The sequence below is a fragment of the Eschscholzia californica genome, unplaced genomic scaffold (genome assembly GCF_041429995.1).
Source record: "Eschscholzia californica isolate CP2 unplaced genomic scaffold, dmEscCali1.0.p SCAF_3, whole genome shotgun sequence".
Classification (NCBI taxonomy): Eukaryota; Viridiplantae; Streptophyta; class Magnoliopsida; order Ranunculales; family Papaveraceae; genus Eschscholzia; species Eschscholzia californica.
In genome coordinates this window covers 49,063,588-49,073,887 of record NW_028238420.1, presented here as the reverse complement: position 1 = coordinate 49,073,887, position 10,300 = coordinate 49,063,588, and the positions used below count along the sequence as shown (strand labels likewise).

Below are 10,300 nucleotides of genomic sequence, written 5' to 3'. Positions count from 1 at the left end.
TGTCCATGAATGCATAGAAATGTTCATTAGATCATTAAATGCCCAAAATGTCTTGGCTCTTAGGGTTTGCTTTCGAAAGCTTGAACATAAAAGTACCTGAAACTTCAAAAAAGAAGGGATTTTTTGAGATGAAAATATGAATGAACAGAGTAGAAAGAAGGCAACATTGACTCGATCTTTGATTTCCCAACCGGTTGTTTTCTGAGATCCCTTGAGCTAATCTGAAACAACTTCTTAGACCTTCAATTGGAGTTTCTGGGCAGCAAGAGCTTCAGCCTCAAGTGTTGGTTCCCAAAGTAGGGTACTCTCTGCTAGTAATCCTGTTACTACATATGGGTCCATGTTTGAAGCTGGACGACGGTCTTCCAAGTAACCTAATCAAAGATCAAAAGATTGTTGTTGTGAATGAGCAGGTCGAATGGAGACATCTTAGCGTGTACTGCGAACAGTAATAATAAATAACTGCATTTATACACACCTTTGCCTTCTTTCTCAGTGTCACGCCCCACACGGATCGAGCAACCACGATTGGCCACACCCTAAGAAATGCGACAGTAAAATATCATTAGAAACTGAACCTGTGCATCTTTCAAGTTAAATTCGAATCTGTGAAGGTAATCAAGCATACCCAAGAAAAGGTGTTGATATCAGCTGTTTCATGCTTTCCTGTCAATCTTCGTTCATTTCCTTCTCCATAGGCACTGATGTGCACATTGTGGCGAAGGGACAAATTCAGAATCGCCTTCTTTATCACTTCAAATCCTCCTTCCTCTCTCATGCTCTTTGTACTGCAACCAGAGCATCATGATCAATGTTAAAATGAATTTGAACATTAGAGACGAAATATCATACACCAAAGTTTTGATTTCCAAAGTAATGGTAGACTATTAGTATTTACCTGTAATTAGTATGGCATCCTGCACCGTTCCAGTCACCCTGTAACAAAAAAAGAACAAAAGACATAATTCTCTCGTTTTTAAATGAATGAACACAGTAAACCGAATTGGGTGTTGTCAATTACCTCTATTGGTTTTGGATCAAGAGTTAGAACAACACCAGCTTGTTCAGTGATCCTCTGTTAGACAAAAATACAAGAATAAAGGGGTTAGAGTTTGTTTCAAAAGTCAATCCATCGAATGCTGTAAGATCAATGTCATTCAACCATGTTCGCAAATTACCTCAAGAATATACCGAGAACACCATACGTGATCTCCAGCTTCAATGCCAACACTTGGACCTACTTGATACTCCCACTGCATTATATAGCTCTAGTTAACGACGAAGGCAAGTACAATGTCTTGTAATTTCGAAAAAGTTAAACTCATTTTACTATAAATTTAGAACTGCATAAGAAAAGAATAGAAAAGAGAGCAAACCTGACGAAGGCAAGTGCAATGTCTTATAATTTCGAAAAAGTTAAATTCATTTTAGTATAAATTTAGAACTGCATAAGAAAAGAGTAGAAAAGAGAGCAAACCTGGCCAGGCATAACTTCTCCATTTGTTCCACTAATGTTAATCCCAGCATATAAGCAAGCTTTGTAGTGAGCATCTGATATGTCTCTTCCGAAGGACTTGTCAGCTCCAGCACCACAGTAATAAGGACCCTGAATAAGTAATTAGCTATTGCATTATTGATCCATCGAATGAGTTGAATTAACAATCATGGAATACAAGGTTACCTGTGGACCAGGGTACCCTCCAACAGGCCAACCAAGAGGCCAGTTCACATCGGTTTGGAGCAAGGTGTACTCCTGCTCTATACCGAACCTATTTCCAGATAAACACGACTCATTAAAACTCTTCCATAACCAAGACTTGGATAGAAATATAAAATTTAAAACTTTTAATTCTCCATGAAATCGACGAAACACAATCATAGCTTTATCTCTGAAGACCAATTCATAGGCGTAAAACCAATTCGTCACTCATAAGTGTTTGAAAATAACAAATTCACCAACTAATCTAATAAGTAGTTTGGCCCGAGACTTGAGCATCTGCCAGGACCGAACCCTGAGCTAGCAGAGTGGCGCAGGAATCAACTAAGTAGTTCCATATCCAAAATAAAAGAAATGACGAAAGAAATAAAGAAACGGTCTAAGCTTGTAAGAAACTTACCATGGGATTTCATCGACAACCTTTTGGTTAGCAAAAATTTCAGCAGCCTTGTGTCGTTTGTTAGTCGGAATAGGTTCTCCAGCTGGAGTGTATGCATCACATACAACCTTCATTGTACAAAAATTACTATTAAAATTATACGAAGAGAAAAAGGAGTAAAAACATAGTACAAGATAACAGATTTAATATCAACTAGGGCTTTCTTGGTTTTATACTCACCAAGATGTTGTTACCACCTCTGAAGGGGTCCTTGAAAATTGCCTGAGGGCTGAAAACAAAAACAAGAATAAACATCCCCGAGTGCCACCGGAAATACAAAAAATTTTTGTTTCTTTTTTACAGGAACTTACTATAGAATTACTTCACTATCTTCTCCAGGAGCTTGACCAGTACTTGATCCATCATAATTCCACTTGGGAAGCTCAGAGGGGTGTTCAACCGGCTTCGAGATTGTCTAAAGAAAACGCAGAACTTCTAAGTACAATTTACAAAGAAACAAAATATCGCAAATTATCATCAAATACTTAACAAAAACAAGAAAGTGAAGTTGATCATACCCTTGATTTGCTACGTACATCGATCCCGGTCCCACCAATCCTGATCCAAAACACAATATAGTTCATTATATTCGGCGAAATCAAGATCATTCAGTATGTGGACAACTTAAGAAACTAATAGGTTATAATTTTATACCAGATGTACTCGGCGATGATCTTATCAGTGTAGGGTGTGACATCCAAGTTTAGAAGGTCTTCAACCCTGTTAATGGTACTTCCATCAGACTTCAAAGCCATAACTCTGAACTTAGCCGAACTTTTCGGAGCTGCCCTTCTTTTCTGATTCAACACTAGAGAATTCCACATCTTTGCTGTAATGGGATTTGCATTTGTTGTTGGTTTTGTTATCTTCATCTGCCATTGCATTGAAGGTGCCAATATTTGTGCCATCTTCACCTAAACTGAAAATTCGAAAATCCGGGTAGTACCAAAAAATCAAAAAAAAAAGAACTTTTAATCTAGTCTGTCGGTTCGCTAAATCCGACAATAGAAACTTCAAAAATTTCCTCTAACTTGGGAAAATTCAACAACTTTTTTGTGCTTTCGGACACCTGGGTCCGACTATCACTCACTACCCTTTTCTCATTTTAATACTGAAAGTATTTTTACCTTTAACAAGTTGACTAAAATACTCCTAATTGATCGGAAAAGTAGCTCAAAATCAACACTTTTTGGTCACTAAAACAAACACTCTTATGTGATCTAGTGATTCAAATGAAAAAAACGACCTGGGTAGTGGGTAACTCCGGCCAGGAGGTTTCCGGTGTGTCAGATTCCGACTACAAGTGAGTGTTTGTGAGTGTGGGTGGGTGTCAGATTACTGAAATATCAGTGAGTAAGTGGATCAGAGATATCTCAATTTTCATAAACAGGAGCAGTAATTTGAGAAACAAAAATGACTTACTGGAAAGAGGTGGAGAGAGAGAGAGAGAGAGAGAAAATGGCGGAGATTCTGAAGTTGGAGAGAACGTCAGAAGTTGTTTGTATTCTCACTCTTCAAACGTTGAAGAAGAAATTCTAGAGAGAGAAAGAGGGTTTTAAAACAAAGGATGGTAATTGAATGAGTGAAGGCTTATATAATAGTACTAGTACTAGACTAGTAGTAGAAGAGGAGATGGAAAGGGTCATTGGCTTTTCTTTATAGATAAGGGGTATAGTCTTTGGGTGGAGGAAAATTGTTTTTTTGGTCTCACAAGGAGGAGACTTTCCTGCCCTAAAAACCTATCAAGATAAGGCTCTCTCTTTCTCTCTCTCATCTTCTTTCACAACAATTTTTTTTATTATTCGCTACCAATTTTGTTTGGGGATCAATGTTCATGTTCTTGTCCTCATATGTTCATTAATATATTCCATTTTTAACCCATCTAAGTTCAATTTACTCAATTGATTGATGGTAACCGAATTCAATATTTCTAATTTTTACCATAATAACTCTGGTTCATTCATGTATTGAGCGAAATTACACGTATCAATTATTTCAGTACTAAAGTTCAATAATTTATGTTTTTTTGAGCGAGAAAAAATGTGAAAGATTCCTTTGCATTAGAAAAAGGGTATAGCTGATAAAAAAAGTCTTCGTTTAAATTACTTGTATTTTATATGATTTTTTATTTGACGTCAGATAATAAGAGTAATGAATTTTGCTAATAAGAAATGATTGAACTATTATAAGTAACATTTAAACAATAAAAGTCAAGAAGAGCATAGTATAATTAATAAATTAAATAAAGGTAGTCAGTCAGTACTTACATGCAGCAAAAGCAGAATATTTTTATAACTATGTTACTGGGCCGGACAATACCAAATTCTTAACTTTATCGGGGCAGAGGAACAAATTAGTCTTAGATGATTAACGTGTGGCAATCAGGTCAGACTTACATTTAAAATCTTGGTGCTGATAGCCGGTATGCGCCCGACAACTTCATCAGACTCATCAGTCAAACTACATCAGACTTAATACCAGTCGGTTTCGAGGCTGGCCCTAATGATATAAAAGCACAAGAAGCTTGACACAGGGACACAAGAACAACCACTCGTTCAAGTTGTTTACACTCTAGAGAGGGGGCTTATAAGCATAGTTAAATTGGGATGTCCAAAAATTGGATTGCTTATAAGCACCACACCCCATCTTAAATTCAGTTGTTGAAACACTAAGTGCACTCGAATGGTCGGGCTAACGTGTCGAGTATCGTCAGACACTCATAAGGGTCAGGTCATTCGTATGCGGAAGTTTAGCTCGTGTTCTGCTTGTCCATGCAACCGGGTCGGTTAGGCTTTGCTTCTCACTCGCTCGGAGGCTCCCATGGACTGAAGTCTGAATTGGACCCTGGCAACCGGATTGAGCTCACCAGATCAGATTCTTCGTATCTTTTGGAAGCCACCCCACAATATGGGGTGAAAAAGTTAAAAGAAGTTATTTTAGCCCTTAAAAAAGAAATCTGATTCTTCAATCTCTTTCATGTTTCGGGGATCTGGATCTAACCACAGTCCTTGTTCTAACGTTGATTTCTCTCTTCAAAACTCATCACGTAGAGGTTAGACGTTCGGAATGGTGCTCATGTGCTTCTCACGTTTCGAAGTTAAGGTCATTTTTTAGGTAAGAACTAAAACTAATCCCTTGCTATGAGCATCTCCTATGCAAAACTCAAAAAGTATATATCTCAAAATAACTACCGCCACATCATCTTAAAGATCAAAGTTAAGTTTTTTTGTGTTTTGAGAAAATTTTGAAGGAAAAACCCTACAATCTTATGTAGCACTCAAAGTTTCTAAATTGTCGCATTGGAGATGTTCTAAAACCCTTCAGAAGTGAGCTCAATGAAACAACCAATACCCCCCTTCCATCCTGCCTTCTTCTCATTTTTTTTTTAGTTCTTCTCATTCTAGTTGTTGCATTTGCTTATATATAAATCGCAATCCATCACAAAGTGACCAAAATATTTGGAAATAAATATATAGTTCTTTTCAAGAATGGATCTTCATCACTAAATACCACTATACATATAAATAAATTAAGTCCACTGTCATAGATTCAAAACATAATATGTATTTTGAGCATGACATAATTCAACTATACTTGCATCAAAGGATCCGCAAACTGATAAAAGTCTGAAGAAAGAAAAACTACAAACGGGTTCAATTTAGCAAGTATCAGAACTCAGTGCAGCAATTACAACCAAAAGTAAGTACTCAACTTTCATAATAAGTTCCTAATCAAACTTTGGTTGCGGCTCTAAACGGCTAAACCTCAGAGAAAGCTCATACAAGGAAAACAATGTCTGGAGCCTGTAACACATAGAGATCTTGAAACGCCAGTTACGATATTGTGCTCTAGCCAATATTGTTTCCAACCATATTGATAGCTTTTGAAATTTAAGAAAAATCTTTGACCGTCAAAGAACATGAGTCGAATCCAAGAGTCAGTATTATTCGCCGTTCTTATCACATCATTTCTCTTAATTTTCCACTTGTTGTTTTCATAATCATGGAGTACCCAAGTTACTATTTCATGTTCTGAGATAACCACAACAAGATTAACTTCATCTTCTACAACTCCAAACCAAGTACAAGACAACCAATATGTGTTCGTTACCGGCATTTCAGATACACTCTTTGGCATTTCAATTATCTTACTCTCTTCTTTATCCAAGTTGAATGCAATAATATATCTATTTTCGATTAACCAATGTACAGTCCCTCGAAAGCAAACAGGATCATAAAATGTTTGGTTCCCTTTCAAGCCATTACGGTAGCTTATCCTTGTGAACTTGTTGCAACCTCTCCAACACCCTTTCTCTGGCATAAAAATCTTAAACTGAAAACCCGTCTTTTCGGAAACCAAGCAAACCACACTGTAGTGATCGAGAGAGAAGGAGGAGGAAGTTGGGACTAACCCGAATGTAAAAGATTTACACTTGTAAGGAGATGGAATAAGTTTCTTTGTCTTTGTTAAAGGGTTGAAAATGCACAATGTTGATATGCAAGCATATCTTTTTGATATGTATATTGTGAGATCAACCAAAAGAAGACCATGCCAACTAGCATTAATTAGTGATGAATCAACCTTTTCGCCTAGAGAAATGTGGTTTCACGAAGTAGATTGGGTGAAGAGCGATCAAGAGATATTTGAGTGATCTTCCAGGAGTAAAACATGCATGTCGCATAGAAATTATAAGCACTATAAGGAGTGGTTTGAAGACTACAAGTAGTATGTTTGTTCATAAAGGAAGGATCAGATGTCAAAGAATGCCATCTTTTGTTGATAACTTTCAATCCACCTAAAGTTTTAGCAGGCACAAGCGCTAAATCTCACGGAGAAGATTGTCGTCAAGGTTGTCCACGACCGTTGTCAACCATCCCTTTGCTATTTGTCAACCATCAAGTGAGGCGAACCAAACACTTACGGAGAGTTGAATGAACATTAAGATAGTGGGATGGTGAGGTTTACATTAAGTTGTCAAGTTGTTTGTGCTCATAGCCCGTATGAGTCCGACAACTATATCAGACTCATTGGTTATCGATTCGTTGTCAGACGTGCCTTAGTGATATCAAAGCACACAAAGCTTAATATAGGGACACTACAACAACCACTTGTTCATTTGTTGACACTCTATGAGAGTTGGACTCATACAGGCTACGAGCACAAATAACTTAGTGTAAACCTGACCATCCCCCTATCTTAATATTCATTCAATTTGTTGACACTCTATGAGAGGAATAAGCTTAATATAGGGACACCAGTACACCACAACAACCAATTCTTCATTTGTTGACAATCTATGGGAGGAACGAGCTTCTTCGAAAAGTTAATTGAGATGTTGATACATTGGGTTGCTCATAAGCACCACGGCACATTTAAAATTGGGTTATTGAACAACACAAGTATGCTTAAACATTTGGGCTTACATATCGGGTTCCACTCAGCAATCATAATTTGGTCAGGCAATAAGTTTGCAGGTCAGGCGATAAGTTTGCAAAGGTTTTTGCCTTCGTTGTGCTCCCTATTGAACCGAGTCGGTCTTGCTCTTTCTGTCACTCGATTTGATTTTACAACCCTAACAAGATACAACTCAATTTAGCTAAGAAAAACTGTGGTAGATATGTCAAACATGTGCTTACATCAAGTATTCTATTCCAATAATTTATACCAATGTTAAAAAAGAGAAACAGATAAGCAAGAAAATAGAAATAATTACCCATAGTTATACGATTATGTTATGCTCAGTACGATAAATATGCGTAATTATTTTACAACCAAAAGTAAATACTCAAAATTCAAAACAATTTCCTAGTCGTACTTTGTTTGTTGTTCTAAACTTCAATGAGTGTGCTTATACCAGGATAACAATATTGGGGACCTTTATCAAGTAGAGATCTTAAAACACCAGTTACAACATCAAGTTCTTGCCAGTTATTACTTCTAAGACATAGAAGTTTTTTAAAATTTAAGAAAAATCTCAGACCGTCAAAGAACATAGGATGAATGTAACCTTCAGGATCCCTCTCCGTTTTTATCACATCCTTCCTCTTAATTTTCCACTTTTTGTTTTCATAATCGCAGAGTACCCAAGTTACTATTTCATATTCTGGGGTAACAACAGCAAGATTAATTTCATCATCTACAACTCCAAGCCAAGCACGAACCCACCAGAACTTGGGTATACCTCCTTCCGTTTGAACTTCATACTTAATTAAACCTACCATTTCAAATACACTCTTTGGTATTTCAATAATGCTACTCTCTTCTTTTTCCAAATTAAATGCAACAATAAATCCTTGTTTAATTAACCAATGTATAGTCCCTCGAAAGCAAACAGGATTATAAGTTGTTTGGTACCCTAGCGAGTAATTACCGTGAATTATCCTCGTAGACTCGTGGCAATCTCTCCAAAACCCTTTCTCTGACATAAAAATCTTAAACTCAAAAGTCGACTTTACTCTAACCATGCAAACGACAGTGTAGTGATAATCGAGAGAGGAGGAGGAGGATGAAGAGGAAGTTGGGACTAACCCGAAACTACAAGTCTCAAGGTTGTAAGGAAATGGAATATTTTTTAGTTCCTTAGTTAAAGGGTTGAAAACGCACAATGTTACTATGGACGCATACCTCTTCACCAAAACAAGGCCATGGCAACTAGCTTCAATGATTGAGTTAACCTCTTCACCCAGAAAAATAGTGGTTTCGGTTAGGAGATTGGGTGAAGATCGATCAAGAGATAGTTGAATGACATCTCCACTATGTAGACCTTCCGAGAAGAAATTACAAGCATGGTAGGGAGTGGTTTGAAGACTCCTAGTAGTATGTTTGTTAATAAAGAAAGGATCAGATATCAAAGAATACCATCTATTGTTGATAACTTTCAACCTACCGAGATCTTTTGGAGGAAGTCGTTTTAGAATCTCACCAAGAAGATTGTTGTCTAGGTTTTCTATCACTGTTGTTGTTGTTGTTGTTTCCGTTGGCTTAATAACACAATAATCATCATCTGGACACACAAAGAGAAGAAAAAAACAAAATATTAAATTTTTAACTTCTCTAAAACAAACAATGAATTGAAATCTAGCTAGAAACCAATACTCCATCCTTCTTTTTTTTTTTACCAAATGATGGAATAATAATAATCTAGAAACCAATAACAATGAATTGAAATCTAGAATCGAGATTAGTTATTGCCGTTTTCAGATACAAAATTAGGTCATTCTCTTCAAAAAACTACCACCCCAAATCAAAACAAAAAATTAACCCTAGAGTAGAACCGATTGAAAAACAAACAATCAAACCCCCTACTACTCAGTATAACAAAAAAAAAACATCATATAGATCTAGAGAGAGAGAAAGAGAGAATAATGAGTAGGTACCTTCACTTCTCACTGTTCTGCTTCTGACGCTCCTAATCCAGATTTGGTTAACTGTAGGGTTTTTGTGGCTTTTCAAGGTGGTCATTCTGTCGTTCATGATGGTGGTGGTGGTGATCTCTGTAATCCCCTAGATGAGAGCAGAAAGAAGGAAGATGGTGGCGCGAAGATTGTAATCTCCAATTCCTTTTTTTTTTTGGGGGGGGGGGGGGGGGGCGGGGGGGGGGAGGGAAACAAACTATATTCCAATCGATCCAACAATGTTCAGTATCAAAACAGGAAACAATTAACATAAAAGGACTAAAACACAATCATCTAAAGATGAGGGGTTAAGAGCGAAGCCGCCAGTATATGGGCGTCCTTGTTGTAAATTCTGCTGCACGTGCGGAGCGCGCGCACCTGATTACGTGTTATTTCTAAATCTCTGGTGAGCCTCCACGGGATGTCGGAATCAACTGTGGATATTGCGTTGATTAAAACCCTAGCGTCCCCTTCCATTATAAAACTATCCAACCCTAATTCAACGGCCAACTTCATTCCACCATCTCATTGTAAATAGGCGATCGTGGCTGAATGATCTTTGCTTTCGAACCGATAACTTCTCCCTCACTATTTTTAGTTATGGTTGCGCATGACGTTATACTGTCTCTGTACGAGCCGTCAAAGTTTATCTTGATCTTTCCAGTCGGAGATGGAATCCACCTATTAACCTGCAAAAGGGAGTTAGGGTTTGGATTTTGGTCTAGTTCAGTGACATACCTTAGTTGGTCC

At 37.3% G+C, this 10,300-nt stretch overlaps 2 protein-coding genes across 4 annotated transcripts; both read right to left on the bottom strand.

Annotated features, from left to right (window-relative positions):
* Positions 1-13: 13 nt before the first annotated feature.
* On the bottom strand, positions 14-4,015 carry GS2 (glutamine synthetase 2). Of its 3 annotated transcripts, none has more exons than XM_086666786.1 (15): positions 3,579-4,015; positions 2,811-3,075; positions 2,675-2,714; positions 2,468-2,571; positions 2,337-2,385; positions 2,118-2,224; positions 1,682-1,769; positions 1,478-1,606; positions 1,179-1,253; positions 1,022-1,075; positions 899-936; positions 629-788; positions 479-539; positions 192-374; positions 14-96 (listed from the first exon to the last, which is right to left on the bottom strand). In XM_086666786.1, exons 2-14 carry the CDS (start codon positions 3,062-3,064, stop codon positions 235-237), a joined length of 1,299 nt encoding a protein of 432 aa, XP_086522912.1. In that variant the 5' UTR covers positions 3,065-3,075; positions 3,579-4,015; the 3' UTR covers positions 14-96; positions 192-234. The 3 variants fall into 3 exon arrangements, with proteins under 3 accessions (XP_086522912.1, XP_086522913.1, XP_086522911.1); XM_086666787.1 differs by having other exon boundaries at positions 14-102; positions 3,579-3,976; XM_086666785.1 differs by having other exon boundaries at positions 14-374; positions 3,579-3,990.
* Positions 4,016-7,844: 3,829 nt separating this feature from the next.
* LOC147551233 (putative F-box/LRR-repeat/kelch-repeat protein At1g11620) lies at positions 7,845-10,073 on the bottom strand. Its single transcript, XM_086671515.1, has 2 exons — positions 9,533-10,073; positions 7,845-9,159 (listed from the first exon to the last, which is right to left on the bottom strand). The coding sequence occupies exons 1-2, from the start codon at positions 9,627-9,629 to the stop codon at positions 7,985-7,987; spliced, it is 1,272 nt and encodes a 423-aa protein (XP_086527641.1). The 5' UTR covers positions 9,630-10,073; the 3' UTR covers positions 7,845-7,984.
* Positions 10,074-10,300: the final 227 nt, after the last annotated feature.